At 50.2% G+C, this 18,800-nt stretch overlaps 6 protein-coding genes across 6 annotated transcripts; 5 read left to right on the top strand and 1 right to left on the bottom strand.

Annotated features, from left to right (window-relative positions):
* Window positions 1-571: 571 nt before the first annotated feature.
* On the top strand, window positions 572-2,027 carry ANOM_003860 (cystathionine gamma-lyase CYS3; the record flags this gene model as incomplete). The annotated part of the gene is made up of 5 exons (XM_015549117.1): window positions 572-714; window positions 769-854; window positions 918-1,362; window positions 1,453-1,528; window positions 1,579-2,027. Exons 1-5 carry the CDS (start codon window positions 607-609, stop codon window positions 2,025-2,027), a joined length of 1,164 nt encoding a protein of 387 aa, XP_015408792.1. The 5' UTR covers window positions 572-606.
* A 566-nt stretch (window positions 2,028-2,593) lies between these two features.
* ANOM_003859 (protein-histidine N-methyltransferase) lies at window positions 2,594-3,943 on the top strand (the record flags this gene model as incomplete). The annotated part of the gene is made up of 3 exons (XM_015549116.1): window positions 2,594-2,752; window positions 2,912-3,223; window positions 3,293-3,943. 3 exons carry the CDS (start codon window positions 2,594-2,596, stop codon window positions 3,941-3,943), a joined length of 1,122 nt encoding a protein of 373 aa, XP_015408811.1.
* A 111-nt stretch (window positions 3,944-4,054) lies between these two features.
* On the bottom strand, window positions 4,055-4,890 carry ANOM_003858 (putative NADH-ubiquinone oxidoreductase 178 kDa subunit; the record flags this gene model as incomplete). Its single annotated transcript, XM_015549115.1, has 3 exons — window positions 4,055-4,302; window positions 4,374-4,612; window positions 4,725-4,890. Coding segments are annotated over 3 exons (546 nt in total), but the record flags the coding sequence as incomplete, so codon positions are not given.
* Window positions 4,891-6,369: 1,479 nt separating this feature from the next.
* ANOM_003857 (uncharacterized protein) lies at window positions 6,370-8,154 on the top strand (the record flags this gene model as incomplete). The annotated part of the gene is made up of 1 exon (XM_015549114.1): window positions 6,370-8,154. The coding sequence occupies one exon, from the start codon at window positions 6,370-6,372 to the stop codon at window positions 8,152-8,154; it is 1,785 nt and encodes a 594-aa protein (XP_015408799.1).
* A 47-nt stretch (window positions 8,155-8,201) lies between these two features.
* On the top strand, window positions 8,202-10,711 carry ANOM_003856 (RNA polymerase Rpb1 C-terminal repeat domain protein; the record flags this gene model as incomplete). The annotated part of the gene is made up of 2 exons (XM_015549113.1): window positions 8,202-9,535; window positions 9,796-10,711. The coding sequence occupies 2 exons, from the start codon at window positions 8,202-8,204 to the stop codon at window positions 10,709-10,711; spliced, it is 2,250 nt and encodes a 749-aa protein (XP_015408800.1).
* Window positions 10,712-13,660: 2,949 nt separating this feature from the next.
* Window positions 13,661-17,293, top strand: ANOM_003855 (putative C2H2 finger domain protein; the record flags this gene model as incomplete). Its single annotated transcript, XM_015549112.1, has 1 exon — window positions 13,661-17,293. The coding sequence occupies one exon, from the start codon at window positions 13,661-13,663 to the stop codon at window positions 17,291-17,293; it is 3,633 nt and encodes a 1,210-aa protein (XP_015408814.1).
* Window positions 17,294-18,800: the final 1,507 nt, after the last annotated feature.

The following is an 18,800-nucleotide window of genomic DNA, read 5'->3' as shown; positions in this document are numbered from 1 at the left end:
ACTTGTAGCTAATTGTATGCAGAGGACATAAAGTAAGGCTACTAGACTATCATTATCAATCGAATTCGGGTAGTGGCGGAGATAAAGAAAATTGCATTGACACCGCCACGGGAGGGGACAATCAACGGTTCACGGTGGAGTTGCACTCGGCGCTATGCCGGAAATCTTCACGGGGCCCGATCAGTCCCTGCCCTATCGTGCTTCAGCATGATTGATGTGCAACGTAAAAAAACCTCTGTCCAAGCAACAGAATTTTTTTTCCCTCGGGTTTCAGGAGGAAAGGGGGGTAAAATTAGTTCTAGAGTCATCGTTAATAAATCCTAATTAATTTTAAAACCGGCTTCACCGATCTTACTCAGTTTGCCCTCGTATCAATTATAAATCAGTACCTGGTCACGAAAACGGTACAAAAACCAGACTACTATTTATTAGATCTTCCTTCTCGCAGATTGTGACCTCATAGGCGCTTCTATCGGGCTTCCAGAAAGAAAAAAACGTCGTCTTCCTGTACGAGTCTACTGTGTCGGATTCTTTTGAATCTTTTTCGTTTTCTTTGCGATTTTATATAGAGATACACCACGCGATCACGTTCGCAGTCCCGTGACAATGACCAACTCGACCAACGGAGCCCCTGCTCAAGAGAAGCGCTTCGGCACTTTGGCCGTCCATTCCGGCGCTCACCATGACCCTACGACTGGCGCTGTTATTGCTCCTGTAGGTTCTCGCACGTTGCATGAATTGTTTCCGAGATGCTGACGGGTTGTGTAGATCTCCCTTTCCACCACTTTCGCTCAGACCAGTGTCGGCAGCCCTGTAGGTATCTACGAGTACACACGTAGCTCCAACCCCAACCGGTGAGTACCCTACTCGGAACAGATCTTGGTCTATGATTGATCTTCATGCTAATTACCGATCAGCGATAACTTCGAAGAAGCCATTGCAGCTCTTGAGCACGCTAAATATGCCCTCGCATTCTCCTCTGGTTCCGCAACCACTGCGGTGATCCTTCAATCCCTCGCGGCCGGCTCGCACGTCGTCTCAGTTTCCGATGTCTATGGTGGAACTCACAGGTACTTCACAAAGGTTGCCAACGCCCATGGTGTGGATGTTTCATTCACCCCCACCATCGAGTCGGACGTGGAGAAGTTGATCCGTCCGGAGACCAAGCTCGTGTGGATCGAAACTCCCTCAAACCCAACTTTGGGATTGGTCGATATTGAGAAGGTTGCTGCCATTGCTCATCGCCATGGAATCGTCGTGGTGGTTGACAACACATTCATGAGTCCCTACGTCCAGAACCCTCTGGATCACGGTGCCGACATTGTCGTGCACTCCGTTACCAAGTATATCAACGGCCATTCGGTATGTTTCTCGCCCTTCTGCTTTTAGCGCAGAGTTATTTTTATTTTATTTTATTTTTTGTGGGTGGTCTGTTAGCTAACCACGAGACAGGATGTTTTGATGGGCGTCGCTGCGTTCAACTCCGATAGCTTAAAAGAGCGCCTTGGATTCCTCCAGAACGCCATTGGTGCTGTTCCTTCTCCCTTCGACTGCTGGCTCGCTCACCGTGGTCTTAAGACTCTCCACTTGCGTGCCCGCGAGGCCACCACCAACGCCACGCTATCGCCAAGGCCCTCGAGGCTTCCCCCCATGTTATCTCCGTCAACTACCCCGGCATCGATTCTCATCCTCAGCGTGCGATTGCTGTCAAGCAGCACCGCCAGGGTATGGGTGGCGGTATGCTCAGCTTCCGCATCCAGGGTGGCGAGAAGGCTGCTCACCTTTTCTGCAAGTACACCAAGGTCTTCACCTTGGCCGAGAGTTTGGGTGGTGTGGAGAGTCTTTGCGAGGTTCCCGCTAGCATGACTCACGCCGGTATCCCCAAGGACCAGCGTGAGGCTGCTGGTGTCTTCGACGACCTGGTCCGCATGAGCTGTGGTGTTGAGGATGCAGAGGATCTCCTGGCCGACGTTCTCCAGGCCCTTAAGAAAGCTGCCGCCTCCGGTGAACAGAACGGCACCGCTTAATTCAGTTAATTTAATAGAGAAATTAGAACGTTTCATAGAACAAGTTAACGACGACACGGATTACTCTTCACACGAACTTGCTTTCTGTCATGACAATTCAGCTCTCTTTCCTGGTCCTTCTCAAACAAGCCATATCTCATAGACTATGTAAATGCCCCAATCAGTCCAGATAATATGAAAGATATATTGAACGTGCAAAGGAGTGGTTAGATACTAGTAAATGACTTGTGCCACAGCATCACCTAGACACGCTTAGTCATCTATGGCAAAACCGCAAAAAATTTAGAGCACAATTGAAGGCTGAAGCAGGCCCCAAGACTATAGCTACTGAACATTTAAAAATTGGAGTCAGAGCCCCTGGAATATCTGTGCAAATCCTACGGTGTCTCCCGCAAAACCTTGTCTCCTCAAGATCTTGCTTGCGCCCTAAACCCTTATCAAACTACAACTATTCCGACACTATCTATGCGTGCCCCGCGCTTGTATTTTATATCGGCATAACTTCCAATAGCTTTTGGCTACATCTTAGTGGGGTCTGGTCGTGACAATCTTCACTGTCTGTGATAATGGCGTCCGCATTTAGCTTCGGCTTCGCTGGGGACGACATTGACATCGACGACTCGGAATTGAACACTGTTGATGAGGGGCATACATTCGTTGCGCAAAATAGTAGCAGCACACTCCCTGAACTGGTTCCGGCCCAGAGGCATGAATTGAGTGATTTGGTAGGTTCATCTTCATGTTGATGTACCTTAACTGGCATTGATGTTTGGCCCTCGCCAATGGTACCTTATCCGGATGCGAAGGAACTTTCCAGCTCTAGTCCTTCTATTCAGATAAGAATACGATTCATGGGTTGAGCAATAAGACTGACCATGCTGTAGCTCTCAAGTCTCCCGTCTCAGGTTTCATTCAACAAACTCAACATTAGTACACCTCAGGATGATAAAACATCCGCAAGGACACTCACACTCGCTCGTCGCGAAGTGTTTGACATCCGTACCCAATTGATGGCAGAGGATACTGCCGATTATGCGAACGAAGAGCTGATCTCCGGACTCGAGAAAGGAGATATCACGCCCAACATCTATGAAGGCGGTTTCAAGACGTGGGAATGCTCAGTAGATCTCGCGAAGTTGGTTGCCAATGAAAACATACTATCTAACGCTGATGCGGGGGATCGACATATCATCGAGGTTAGTGTTACATCTGACGTCTAATCTTAACCCCGTCTGTTGAACCAATTCCTGATAAAGAATCTCTAGCTTGGAGCTGGAACGGCAGTGCCGTCGCTTGCTCTGTTCGCGCAGTTACTGACCAACCCTGGGGGGTCGTCACGAGCTACTCGGTTCACGTTTGCGGACTACAACTCTGTTGTTCTTCGGTTGGTGACTTTGCCTAACCTGCTTCTGACTTGGAATTATATTGCCATGCGTCAGAAGTCGGATTCAGTTGCTGGGACGGAAGATCAGGTTGAGGAGGAGCTGGAGTTGGACATCACTCCGGAACTTTTAGAGGCTTTCCAGAAGGATCTTGCGGAACGGGGCATCTCTGTCGAATTTATCTCCGGTGCCTGGTCGCCCGCTTTCGTTGATTTGGCGTTCTCGTCGACTGAGAAGGCCAATGGTGGAACTTTAATTCTTGCTAGTGAAACGATATATTCCCCGGCGTCTTTGAGTGCGTTTTCGGAGACATTGCTGGCTTTGCTCCATCGTCCTGTCCACGCAGGCAAGAGAAGTAGGGCTTTGTTGGCTGCGAAGAAAGTCTATTTCGGAGTCGGCGGTGGTGTGGACGAATTTTTGGAAGTATTTAATACTGTCGGCGGGGATGGACTGGATGTGAGGGAGCGGCTGGATGTTAAGTCAGAAGGAGTGGGTAGAATAGTCCTGGAGATTGCGCCCAAAGGTCTCCAATAATGGTAGATAAACAGATACCGTGATGGAGGGTCAACCTTGTCCGGGAACTATGTTATGGATTATGGGGTTTTCTTCCCGCGATAGGGTCAGGAATTCAATGAAACTGTCAACGAAACCTTGCACTGCCCTGTTATATGTACATTGTTTGACCCTGTCATGCCTACTACCGGCGTCTTGGAACATGAAAACGAAATCAATTTGTCTAATCATAGATAGAGACAACCTTGCCATCTTGCATCCGGGCAACACGGGCCTCTTCCTGCTCCCTGTTTTGGCGCTCATAGTGTGCGGTAACATGGCTCATATCCATAGCCGAGCCGGCAGGGACGTTGAAAGGAGGGGCGGCGTTGAAGCTGACCCTGGAGGGGGGAGGAAACAAGTCATATTAGCTTGTGGTCTGCAAGAGCAGGTGCGGTTATAGGAGACATACTCGGGCTGCTTCAATTCGAAAACGGCTCTAGGGCCCTGACTTTGGAACAAGTGGCGGTCATGGGCAGCCTTCTCCATTACGACAGTGCGAATGGCATTTCTCTCTTCGAAAATCTCTCCGAAGGGGTCCACTTTTGGATGAGGCTGGAAATCCACGATTGCGATCCAGACTCCTCGGTGGACTTGCTCAGTCGGTAAAGGACGTAGGCAGAGGCGAAGGAGCCGACGGTGACGTAGAAGCTACGCTGTACAGGTCACAAAGATCCATGTTAGTCACAGCACCCAATTGGCGGGTAGCAGCCTACTGCTACCAGCGAAGATATCCAGTTGTAGAGGGGTCCAAGAGACGTACGCCGAAGCTCTCATTCACAGGCTCAGCATGGTGGTGAGCCGCGTGCGAGTCGAATCGCCGCTGGGGCTGATTGCGCAGCAGTAGCCGCGCGGAAGCAGCCGATCGCCTAGCGAAGAACATAGTGTGGAGGAAGACAATTGGCAGGGCCAAACGAATATGATGCCGTCCATTTGGAGGAAGAACGCAAGCTGGTGAGCGGTTCGAGGCGGATATCACGTGAGAATTACTTAATGTGGCTTAGTGTCCTCGCGGGACTTGGCGCCGGGACGCCGGTCACCTGCCAATGAGAAGCATGATTATTTTCCTTTCTCGAATCTACATCCTCTTGGCCGGTGACAACAAATATGCCGCTCAAACAGCCCAAAACGCTGCGGACTCCGAATAGAATGTAAGTCTCGCCTCGCTCGGATACTTTACAGGGAATCCCGGAGCATGGAACGAAATCTATTCGAAACCAGCGTTGGGGAGAAATGGCCTTAGTGGCATGGGTCTACACCACCATGTTGCCTCCTGCAACAAGTCGGGCGGGTCGCTGCGTTGTCTTGACAGTAATGGTGGTTTTTCTTTACACCGCACTTGAAGGTGGTCCTGATGCACGACTAACTGCCTCATTCCGAGATGGCGCTCCCCACTGTTCCCCAGTCGCATGGTGTCAATTGGGCTGCGGTCCCTCCCAATTTATGCAGGCGTCTGAACGTTTGGCTATCAGAGGCGACATGTCATCGATCTGATTTTAGCGCTTTCGACCCACTCGTTACCTGCCTCCTCGACCGACTTTGACTGATTCCTCCGTCCTGTCATAGATGATAGTATTATGACTGTATGCAACACTTTTTTTTCCTTGTCTTTTTTTTCTCCCTCATCTGCACGCTATGATTCATCCTGCCACCCTGGAAAAAACAGTGCTATTGATGCCCAATGCTCACTCATTGGGTGATACTCTCTCCCCATCTTGAAATGATCGGTCCACCTCTGTGTCCTCGTTTCGCGCGAGAAATGTATACTCTTTCCTTTCCTGCCTTTGTGATCCATGTTGAATGGGTATCAATTACTGTTCTAAGGTTCGGTCCGTTTGTTCGCCTTACCAGCCTCCTTGAGGCTGGATGCAATGCCTCCATTCTGCAGCGAGTTTCTTTTTTTGGGCGTGTTTTAGGATAGATTCTTAGCTGCGTATTTTTCACTGCCTCGCCTAATGTCTTAATTAGTTCCGATTCCTCAGAAATCCAAATTATTTATTTGACGAGTTGAGATCTGTCCTGTCCTGTCTTTCCAGAATTGTCTGCTTGCGTTCAGCGCAGGTATTTACCATCGGGCGTCTTGACTTCGTGGATTGCAACCATTTGCGCCCACTTCCAGGCTTCCCTGCTCTAGGGCGAATTTTCTTTCTCGCATTACTTTTTTCGTTCTGACTTTCTTCCCTGTATCTGTCGTGTGATCGTTTGACCCTTCGCCCCCCCCGTGCGAGTTGTCATCTTTTCTCCATATCAGATCGGAATATATCTTTGGCGCCGCTGAGCGCGTTTTCATGTATTGCTTCACACCCCAACCACCACCCAATTGCGTTTTTGCTAACAGGCTTTTTTAGCCTACTGGTAACACGTCTTTTTCCTTTTCTTGAACTTGGGCACGCAATATTTTTTCCATCATGGCCCCATCCAAGAAAGGAAAGGGCAAGTCCGGTAGCAAAAAAAATAATAAGAAGTCAAAGACCCAAGAGGAGCCAGAGAATCAAACACCGGCTGCACCTGATGTTACTATTCCTGAACCACAATCAGAGGAACAACAGCCTGCTGAACAACAATCTCAGGAGCCACAACTAGCTGAATCACAGCTGCAAGAACAACAACAACCCGAACAGCCATCTGGTCAAGCAGCGGAGCAAACAACTGACCAACAACCTGACCAACTCATAGAGCAGGCCTCAGAGCAACAGCCTGAGCAACCAATAGATCAATCATTAGATCAATCCCAAGACCAGCCTCCAGCAGAACAAGCAGATCAACAGCCCCCAGACCAGCAAGCGGAGCCACTGCAAGATCCATCATCGGAGCCACTGCAAGAACAACCACTTGATCAAGAACTGCAAGACCAACCGCCTCTTGACCAACAGTTGCAAGATCAACAACCAGATCAACAGCTGCCAGAGGAACCACTCTTTGACCAACAGTCACAAGATCAACCACCACTTGATCAAGATCTGCAAGACCAACCGCTCCTTGACCAACAGCTGCAAGATCAACAATCTGATCTACAGCTGCAAGAGGAACAGCCAGAGAAGCAGCTGCAAGAACAGCAACAAGAAGAACAAGAACAACAGCTGCAACTACAGCCAGAAGGAGCAATCGAAGCCGAGCCCCAACAATTGGAGGCTCCAGTGGAAAACTCAGTGGAAGCCCCAGTGGAACCCGAGTCACCGTCAGCACCCGAAGTTGCACCTGAAGTCGCAGCGGAAGTCGTACCAGAAGTTGCCTCGGAGCCAGTCCCAGAGCCAGAGCCGGTGCCAGCGCAAGAGGTGGAGCAAGAACCACAGGCCATTGTGGAAGAAATTCCCACGGCCCCTGAACCCGAACAGCAACCCCAACCGCCGACCAATTCTGAAGAGGATGGTTCTGCCCAAGTGACTACCCCCGACCTCTCCTCAAGTCAGCAGCTAGACGCGAGTGATGTCCAGCGGGACCCCGAAGTACCTCAAGAATTGCACCAAGAGGAACTAGACATACCAGAACATCCAGTTGGGGAAGCCGCTGAAACTACTCCGGAGAATATCGACGTATCAAAGGAGCAAGTTGTCGAACCACCTGAGCCGACCCCAGTGACAGCACCACAAACCCCATTGTTCTCAACGGACCCAACCACGACTTCCGTGGAGACCCCATCTGCAACGGAGACTCAATTCGCTGAGTTTGCATCTCCCACAAAGACCGACGCTCCAGAGATTGAGTCACACGCAACCCCTGTATCTGACCCCTCCTTTGAGGCAGTTGAGGCAGCGCCTACTTCCCCCGCCCGCCAACCTACCCCGCCTGTGTCCAAGCTGGCTTCTCCTGTGCCAAAGCACGCTTCTCCCATACCTAGGGCTGTTTCACCTGTGCCTAGGGACGCTGCACCTACACCTGAAGCCGCTTCGCCGGCTCCTAAGCCCGCTTCACCTGTACCTCAGGCAGCCCCACCTATGGATGAAACCGTTTCGTCGATGCAGGAAGCCGAGCTTCCTGCGGAAGTCATCCCACCTGCACCAACACCTCCGCCGGTCGCTTCTGTATATCAAGAGCCTCTGTCCATGCTACAGAATCCTTCACCAGTCCAGAAGATGGCCTCTCCTGTATCAAAGGCAGCATCGCCATTAACCAAGGTCGCCTCTCCCGTCCAGAAATCTGCATCACCAAAAGTTACCAGCCCCTCGCCCGCCACGCTTATATGTCGCCGATGATATCCCCGCACGCGACGCCACACGCGACGCCGCCGGTACAGCCGGCAATGCACCCTATGCCCCCTATGCCTCCTCCGAGCACTGCTCCTAGCGTAGCTAGCTATGCTACAGCGTATTCCCCCGTCATGACCACTGCTGGGTTTATGCCCCAGTATGCCTTCTACCCCCCTGGCATGCAACCCACCCCCCGGAGCTCCATGGAGCCCAACACCGCGACAGCTTTCCAGCATTTGCGCGATCTGACTTATGCCAATGGGAATGGATTCTTCGCCCCTCAGAACGGACATCACAATGGCCACAACGGCCATCACAAGGGCATGATGTCGCCTCCGGAGCATCCTGTCGAGGAACCAATTGAACTTCTGCAGAGAATTCAAGATGCCATCCCAGACATCAACCGCTTGTTGAGCAGTTACAGAAATACGAAGAGCAAGCTGCAAGCCCGCGAAGCTGAGTTTCAACAGATGAAGACCCAGCATGAGCAGGATTTGATGCACAAGGACTTTTACATTGAAGCTCTCCAGACGCAAATGAGGAAAACTGCCAATGAGGCTGCGGAAGAGTCCACCAAGTTGAAGAACACAATCAACGAACTCCGCATGGAGCTGGGCAATCTTGACGAGAAGCGGAAAGACCTCGAGGAGAAGTTGGAGGACTCCGAGAAGTCGAACGAGGAGCTGACACAGAACAAACATGACCTTGAAGAGGAGGTCAGGACGCTTAACACCGACATGAAAGAAGCCCAAGAGGCTCATGAGAAGGAATGTGAGAGGCGCGAACAAGAGAAGGTGGACGCTCTTGCGACTCAAAAACGGGAAATGACCGAGTCTTTCGAAGAGATAAAGGCCGAGGATGAAAAAGCAGCAGCGGAAGCTTTGGCTGCTCGCGAGAAAGAGTTGCTTGACCAGCAAGAAGCAATGAAGAACGACTACGAAGATCAGAAACGACAGATGCAAGAAGCACATGATACATTGCAGTCAAACTTCGATGACAAGGTGAACGAATTAGAGTCCACCAAGACCGATCTCGAGAACAAGCACAAGGAACTCGAGGAGACTCGTGTGCAACATGCCTGTGAAGTTGAACTCCTCAACAACACCCATGCTGACCATGTCGCTGACATGGAGAGGCACTGGGCCGATGAGAGGGGCGAGTTGGAGCAGCGCATCACGGACAAGTGCGATGAACTCGCCCACTGTGAGCGCGAAAAACAGAAGGTTGAAGAGGATAATGTTGTCAAGGAGCAACAACTACAGGCAGCATCTGACGGCATGCGCCTCACCATTGATAATTTGGGCAAAGACTGCGATAGGTTGAGAAAGACCCTTCACAGCCTTGGAGAAGCCACTGACCTCAAGAGCACGAAGGGTGATCCATTCTTGTAAGTGTGACCTAGTGCATTGAGAATGTGTTTTAGTACTTGACTGTCTTTCAAAAATTTCCTTTTGTCTTCTTAATCTTCCAGACTGTCTTCTGTGTTGCCTTTACTACCGTTCTGGCCAGAACTGTGCCACGTTCATTTGTTTTCTTTTGTCCTTTTCGATTTTCCCTATAGAATTATGATCACGATGGTGACGAAGATTATGAGATGTCAATAATGCTATCAATTGTACCTGCTCTGATAAGAATTCTATAATCTAGTTTGGACTGCTTCGCCCAGCTTTCTCGTCTTATTGTTTCCTTGTCTAAGGAGCACTTTGCGTACCTTCCAATCGATCCTCCCAAGGATGTACTGTCCAAGATACCTCAGGAGCTACCATCCTTCCTTGATAATACCCCGGCATCGCGTGAACTGCGATCCGCATACGTTCAACATATCATCTCGAAGACTTTGACTTACCGAATCTTCCATCCGTTTCTTTTCACCTTGGGCAAGAGGTACGGTAAAGCGGACACTTTCTTCCAGATGCTCTCGATGGATATTCGACGCAAGTCTGTGAGACGTGAAGCCTTCTGGAGGCAGCAGACGCTGAAAGCCGCATACACGACTTCCGATGCCAAGCAGTCGATCAACGTTGTGGCCGCTGTGATCGTTGACGAGATCATCGACCACCTCAAGCACTTCGCCGACCCTAAACACATGGACACCCTTCATACAAGCGTGCGAAAGATTGTCAAGTTGGCTGCTGAGACGTGGCGACTGGCTCGTGTCGAACGGGAACTCATCATGGCTTCTTTCCCGGCGCCTGACTCAGAAGGCACCTCAAATGAGATCTGGGAGGAATACGGAACCCCGAAAGAAGGCTGTGTCGGCTCCAAGGAGGACCCTACTCGTCACGTCATTCTACGGACTTTCCCTCGCATCATTCGGGAGGCAGCCCACGAAGATTTTGCAGAAGACGAGGAGAAAGCCCTCGCCTGTACTTATACTCAAGGCAGTGTTTTGTACTCCGACTCCCCAGTGGTTATGGCTCGACGCCAAGAGCTGGCAAGACGGTCCACGGACTCCCTAGTCGGTGGAGAGGAAAGGCCACGAAGCGAGTCGAGAGGGTCTTCACGTTCTGACGGAAAGCCCAACTCACCCAGGCGAGGTAAAGCAAGCTTTGATACCGTGTAGAGTGAGTAGGGTGCATTGGAAGACGTGAGCGCTGCAGAAGGTGTAAAGGCTAAGCACTATAGAGCTACCAGCTGTTGGCTGTACATGAAAAGCTTGAGTTACATTTCTGGGAAAGGGTTGTCTTGATTATTCCAGTGGGTTAAGTTATCTGAGCGCGGTGTTTTGGTTTGTTCACTCCTTTGCGACAATATACTTCTGTTCCGTTATAGGGCTGCTAAGCTCGAGAACAGAAAACATTTATCATTCTTTCATGCCCCCTTTCTGTTTCTCACTCTTACCCTTCTCTCTTTCTCTTCCTTTTTTCTTCTTTCTTCCTTTTTCGTATAGCATTTGGTGGGAGTTTGAGCGTGTCTTTTTCTTCATCTTATTGTACTCCTTTCCTGCTTCCCTCCTTTCATTCCCTTCTTCTTCTTCCTCTTTGCCTTCCTTCTTCCTGTTGATATTGTCTCCCTTGGGAGCTATCGCTTACTTACACTCTGCATCCTGCAGTGTTAACGGGTTTCATAATGTGTATCATTTGTCATGATGTATGCTCATCGGGATGATGACACTTTCTAATGTATGTGATGTCAGTTGACGAAAATGATCTGGAGACCCTTCTTTCATTTCCGATGACGTTTGTATATATTTTCAATCGAGACTATAGCATATTGCCTTGATATCAATGGTCAGCGATATCGGACTGACTGTGCATTTAGTTCCCTACCGTCCGGCGTCGAGATCGCCCTGACCGCTATAGACTACAATCAGGAGGGGGAAAGAGCACAGCCACGCGTGACTAGGCTAGGATGGAGAACAGAAAATATCCGATTTTAGTTTTTAAAGCTTGTTCCGACCTCCAAGTCGCATTCTCGCGCAGCAAGCCTGGACTGGACCGAAACATCGTGCACAGCCTCAGGCAGGGCTGATTGCATGACTAACCCAACCAACACGATGCACCGAGCATAATTGGTCGATATGGATCGATGATCGATGTACCCTGGGCGCTTCCTCAGGGTTACTCTGGTCAAGATGCTTCTCCTGTGTCGTAGGTAGTTGGTATTGAGGTAAGTTAATCGTGGCGCAGTCATTTCACAGCTAGAAATGTCTGCAACGAGAAGAATCATCACTCTATTCTGGTTAACCTTCTAGAGGGCCATTCACTGAGCAAGGGTTCTTGAATCGGTCTCTGGTTCCTATCCGCCCGTGTTATAGGTAAGAAATAAAGCGATATGAGTGGAGGTTTAGCATTTTTTGTGGACCAGAGAGAGACCTTGGGAACCATAACTGACTGGTCTGTGGTTCATGATATCGAACACACATTTCCACGAACTTTTTTTTTTTTTTTTTTTTTTTGGCCCTTCTCTCCTTTCATAGAGAGGGTAAAGTGACTGAGAGGCGAGTGCATCAGATATTGAAGTAGATGGGTAGTATATCGGAGTCCGACCCGATGAAGATTACCTTTTTCATTCCATTTTCCCTTCGTATCTTGATTGCGGAATGACCTTACTCAAGGATCAGCATCCTCCGGGTACTGAATATAGAACACCAAATGGGGCCGGGGGCTTGACCCTCTCTTTTCCTCCCATCGGGCCACAGCACCAAATATTTTATGCCCATTTTAATTTGATGATCCATTGCTGACAGTGGAATCCTGTTTGCTGATTCGTGGCGAAAACCGAACGGTTCCCCCTTTTTTTTTCTTTGTTCTTTCTCTCTCTTGTCGAAAAATCCCAGGTCCAAAGGGAACAGGAAAAGCCGTGTAGATAATGATAATCCTCCCTCTTACTGAATGGACCTAATGAGAACCCCACTTCGTTCTCACTGGCCAGCCACGCGCCCACACTTTCATAACACCGGCGTCTGTTGAGTATGAGCGACTCCATCCTGTCAATTTAATTTCTTGAGAAATGACTTAGTTAATGTCTCTCTCTCTCTGTCTTTGAGCAGACGGAAGAATGTGATATTTCCCGTCAAAATAACAAATGAGTTATCATCTGGAGATCAATACTGGTTGTCATGTCCATTTATGTGTATGAGCCTCACTAAACAAAACAGCCTTGCAATCACGTTACACGCTCTCAAGAGGCTCTTTTTCTTCGACGGGAAAAAAACACATGACGTGCCCTCTTCTCTCCTCGTACTGTTTGTTTCCCTGCTCATTTGTGGCTCAGTCCTCATTTCAGCCGCAAGGCATCTTTTCCCAATTCTTCTTCTTCTTCCTCTTCCTCTTCGTTCCTCCGTCCTTTTCTTCTTTGGATTTAATCTTGCGCAATACTACGGGGAATTTTCCTACTCTATTTCTCCTCGATTTGGCTCGTGCTTACCCCTCTTTTTGCGGATTTGTATAGGTAGCCAAGACTCTTTCGCCATTATCCTCAACCAACCTTCTCGTTAATCTGCCCTACAAGGCGCCGTTACGCTTAAACTTGCCCCCCTTTTTTCCTTCTTAGTTTCTGCTTTCCATTACCATTAGCTCGATCCAAACTTTTGAATCCACGGTTCTGTCTGTTCCGGTGGATTTTATATCGACCTCAATTATTTTCTTAACTTTTTCCCCTGGCCCGTTGCCAGTAAAGGCAGTTTTGGAAGTCTGTCTACGTCATTGGTCGAGAATAAGCTGAATCGCGATCAAGAACGCCCGCAGAATGATTCCTGCGGTGGCCTAATCTAAACCGGCTGCTATTGACCGATTCTACTTCTGCTACATCTATATACTCAATATATCTCATTGTCTTATTTTTCATAATTGCATAAACCGCCGCTTTGCTCATCGATGGCTTTCTAGACATGCGCCCTCAATTCTGGTTTCCATCTTTGTGAGCTCTACTGTACTTGCCAGAGGGACTGCGCGCACACGTTAGCAGAGTCATCCTGAACAGAGGAAAAGACTGCAACATTCTTCCTATCTTTGACTTTGTGCCGGTTCACGCGAGAAAGAGGCATCGGATATTTGACTTGCCTACAACCATGTCGACACTATCGCCTCAGTTCGTCCCAAACGACTCACCCAACCCCGCAAAACTAAATGACGCTTCCTTTCCCGACCCTTATCTCTCGGCCCAGCTAGATCCCGAAGTGGCATCTTTCAGATCATCTGCAATCAGGCTAACACCCGTGAGCGGTGAAGATCACGGCACGCGCGATCCTTCCTCTTCCCCTATAGGTTCGCATGTTCACAGTGACTCGCCCCGCGATGAGGCACACCCAGCTTCTTATTCTGAATACCTCAGCCCCGCGGACGATCTCTCCAGTGAGTTGAGCGTTCATACGTCGCCAAGCGCCGATTACTTGTCGGCAGCCTTCAGTACAGACCTATCTCCAGACTCGAATAGTTCGCAGCATGACGGAGGTTTACATCCAGGCATGCGCAGCACTGCCTTAGGCCCGAACGAGTTGAACTCTACACAGATGACTATGGATCCCTCTCAGCTACTCACTCCGAATCTGACCAACAAATCAAGTCTGTGTTCTGAGACGACCAGTATCAAGAGTCAGACTGGGTCTATTCCCTTGCAGAACCAACCGCAGGCACTCACTCTCATCACTGGACCTCCCGATGAGCGTCTGGATGTGCCCGCGGACCTTGGCTCTCCCAGGGCCAGAAGCCCAATTGTCAAAATTGAGAGTTTTTCCCGGGGTGATTCGCCGGTAAGAGATATGCGGCGACCAAGTCATTCTTCAACACACCTTTCTCCCGGCGGGCCATCGAGCGAATCCGACGAGGAAGCCGGGGTGGATAATGGCAGATATCTTGGAGCTGTGCAGTCTGTCTCGCGAAAACATGATGGATCCTGGATACCAAATGCGGCTACTGGCCACGCTGGTGTGGAGCCCACGTCCCGGGAAAATGTTTACGTGCCAAGCCCGAATGAGCTCGAGCTGCGGCGACAGTTGGATGAGAAGAATGAAGATATTCGATCTTGGTCGGCCTCCGTCAGTGTGGCGAATAGTGAGAATGGTGATGACCCAGCCCCACACAGGGGTCGCAAGCACACAGGTAACCGACGCAGAGCGAAGAGCGCCGGCGACCCTTCGCTCCAACAAGATTACTTCAACTTGAAAGTGGCTCTCATCCCTGGGCCAGGCGTCCTCGTCACAGAGAACAGCGAAGAGGAATACAGCGATCATGAATCGGACCTCGAGGGAACCGGCTCGGAGACCCCGGCTGCCAGTGTGAATGAGGCAAGATGGGCTTTGGAAGAACAAGAAACGCTGCATAGTCCTGAACAACTCAGTCCTGAAGGTGAAGAACCGTCACCTCATCAGTTCCTGGGGCGACCCCCTTGGCGAGATCTCATGCCGGTCCCTTCTCCGGACATGGCACGTACGCAGCCTTCGAGCTCAACTGCAGCCATGGTCGAGTATGAGAGACGTGCGAGGGACTTGGATACTGCTTCGCGCGCGGCAACTTGGGGCACCCGCGACGTCGATATTAATAGTCTCGTTGGTGCGGGGGGTTCCTTTGAAAGTTTGTCGATCAGCAACGACAAAAGCAGGAAACACGAGAGGCGGAGCAGTCTCCGCAAATTGTTGCACAGGAAATCGTCCAACAATCTTAAACCACCTAACAATCTCAAGCGGCATCTGTCAGATCTCTCTCTTGCGCTACCTGGCTCCGATGACCACAGCAAGGGTGACGAGTACAAGGGGTCTCACCAAAGGAAGAACAGCTTCCCGCATCGTAAACTGAGTCTTGGTCTTTCACCTAGGTCACCTAGGTCTTCCAGGTCGCCTAGTTTGAGCACTGGAGGTGCCGTTATTGCCATAGCCGGGCAAATGGCCGCCATTGGTGGAAAGGATACCCTTCGGGTGGCATCCCCAAGCTCCACGAGCAACCCTTGGCCTTCGCTCAAGGTCCGTGGACGAAGCAGAAGTGAAATACCGAGACCGTCAACACCTGGACTCATCGATCTGATGACAAGCCATGGTGGGCCCCCGGTTGCCAACATCGCATATTCACACTTACAGCCAGAACCTCGCAGCGCCCCACCAAACCAAACTCGACTCGGGCATGGCACCCGTGAAGATGATGAGAACGACTATAACATGGCTGATGATAGGGGATTGGTGATGGATCTTTCGGTTCAATCACGCCTCCCCGTGCCTACATTGGAAGGGTTCAGGACCCAGATCGCTCAGCTGAATCCCCGACTTCAACCGGCACTACTTGACCGCTTTGCCAACGAGCAAGTTCGCCGCTACAAAAAGCTGGTGGAAAACAAATTAACCCATACTTGTGCGGTTAGCCAGAAGGGCTGTGCTTCAGGCAAATTCTGCTTTGCCCAGGGCGGCGAAGCCCTACTGTTGGCGCCTCGTGCAGGCCCGCAGGACTCAGAAACCCCCCATACTCAATTCCAGATCCCTGGGCATGGAGAGGCAGGCGATGATTCTCAAGCCCTCGGAGAAAGTGCGGTCACCGCGGCACAGTTCCCTCCGGGGGTTCCTTTGCCGCCAGTCAAGCGGCTCCCAGCGGAGTTTGAATGCCCAATATGCTTCCAGGTGAAGAAGTTCCAAAAGCCATCAGATTGGACCAAGCATGTCCACGAAGATGTGCAGCCGTTCACCTGTACCTTTGCCCATTGTAACGAGCCCAAATCATTCAAACGAAAGGCTGATTGGGTACGGCATGAGAGCGAACGGCACAGACAACTAGAATGGTGGACCTGTTCGGAGCCCGATTGCAACCATACTTGTTTTCGAAAGGATAATTTTGTACAGCATCTCGTCCGCGAGCACAAGATGCCAGAGCCCAAGGTAAAGAAAACGAAAGCCAAGGGATTATCCAAACATCCGGTGGATCCGAATTCACCCGAAATGCTGGCAGAGATCCAGCGCGAGCGCGAGATTGAGCAGCTCTGGAACCTTGTGGAGCAATGTCGACATGACAATCCGAAGGGGCCCAAGGATGAGCCGTGCCGGTTCTGCGGTAACGTCTGCAGCAGTTGGAAAAAGCTTACAGTGCATTTGGCCAAGCACATGGAGCAGATCGCGATGCCCGTATTAGCTCTCGTCAACGAGCGGAACCTGGCGTCCAGCCTGGGACCAGATTCAACTGGCAAGGGTGATCTCAGCTCCGAGCCAGAGTCGATCTCGCGTGAGACCACCAGTTTTGCGCCCAATCTGGACGGGATCCAAACTAGGACAGACATGCCCATAGGCTACACGCAGGCACCATTCCCAGGTCATGATGTTGGGCAGTCCGACGGGCTTGAGGTCCCTTTCAGCTCCACCGGCGTTCCCCACTTTACCACCATGTCAGGCGCGTTCATATCCGCCGAGCCGGAGCCGATGGACGCGTACGATGAGTATAGTGTGCAGGTGGGACTCCAGCCAGGGGGGGCCATGGACCAGTCGCGGCTCATGTCTATGCACCAGAACTCAGTGACATATCCTCCCCCTTTCAACGCCGGGCCGCGCCCTCGGGTCTCCCATCAAGATATGGGCGTATTACAAGAATCGTATAATTTCTCCATGTCCCCCACGGAGATGCAGCCGACCTATGACACCCGGTACATGTCAGAGAATGGCTATGTCTGCCAAGGGACCATGGCACCCACCATGCCATTCACTGCGCCCGGGACGTACCCAGGTCAACTCTAGTAAACCAGTTTACCACTCGATCGATATGGGACCGGGCCGTAACCGTCCGCCCCATCACATTTCTTTGATTCTTTTTGTATATGATACCCTAGCGCACTAGTTTGGCAGATCGTGGAGGAAATTTTCTATAATATGATCTGAAACGGCTTTATTACTTTGGGATTTCATTGCTTTCTTTTTCTCTCTTTTACTTTCAGCACCCCTGCGTATCGACCACATTATATGGGTGATTTTCTTGTTGGATCTCTGGAGACGATCGGTCTGCATTGAGATACCCGTAAACAATAGACGGTTTCCTCGACGGTCTTGTCTTGGCCTTGGATAACATGCGTGTCAGGTGATAATTGCGTTTTTACGCTCTGGTTCCAGCCGCTCGGCTTTGTTGGTTGTCATTTTTTTTTTTTTAAAAGAAAAAAGAAAGAAATTTTCGTCTCTCTTTCATACTCTCTTTTCCCTTGGCGAATGTTTTAACTTTTTGACTTTGTTGGTGCTTACAGACATTTTGGACCCACGAATGATAGACGTTGAACTACCGACGCGGTGGAAGTGACTAACGATTTCTTCGGGGTATGTAGGAAGGAGGGACCTCCTATGAGAAATGGAGGGTCTCTGTGGTTGTATCCATGTATGTATGTAGCCAGAAGTATGAGTAGTCGCTCTCTGGAGAGCCCAAAAAGGACAGTTGCTCAACGGATGATGATTGGACGGGCAGGCGATGCACCTGGCCCAGAGAGAAAAGCACGGAGAACGGGGAATCTTGCAACTAGGCCACTAGGTACCGAGCTCGAAGGAGGTTGACCAGCGAGGGAATTTTAACCGGTAAACTGTCAGCCTGAAAAGGGAGAAAAAGAAATGAGACATCACACAGCCGGATGCACTCCCAAGGTCCCGGCGTGCGACACATCCCTGTTAATGTTATTCTGTTATAAATAGTATTCAGTAACCGTAATGGGTGATTTTTAGCTTCCGCGAAGGAAAAAATAAAATAAAATAAAACGAATCAAAAAGGAAGCTGTGGATGGGGAGGGAAACGACTCAAAGAATTAATGAGGCGAGGGAGGGGAGAGAAAAAAAAACTAAATAACAATCAACACGAGTTTGAAGGGGATCGACACAGTGGGATGGGGGTTGAGAGAGTTTTCAGTTGACGGGATACTTTGGGGGAGTTCGTCCGGTAAGGTTTTTGTTTCGAGGCCAACCTTCTGGGCGATGCTAAGACGACAAGGTTGGCTTTGACAGTGAAGTGGAGGTGGAAGGACATGGACCCTGAATTGAGAGGATGGCAGATGCACTCGTCGGACATTTGCTTATCTTTCGTGATATCCATATCCATCGTCCATCTGGGACGTACTTCCTCCTACTCGTTTCCTCCTCGGACGTACAGATCGCAGCCAGGGATACACTCAATGGAATGAATTCTGTCCAGCTTACCGAGGCAGCCAATCACACGGATGAATTTCCCATATATTTTGGATTCAGGGTCTAGGCTGATAACGTACGATTTCCA

The sequence above is a fragment of the Aspergillus nomiae genome (genome assembly GCF_001204775.2).
Source record: "Aspergillus nomiae NRRL 13137 chromosome Unknown contig00067, whole genome shotgun sequence".
NCBI lineage: Eukaryota > Fungi > Ascomycota > Eurotiomycetes > Eurotiales > Aspergillaceae > Aspergillus > Aspergillus nomiae.
This window is presented reverse-complemented; position numbering and strand designations above follow the sequence as displayed.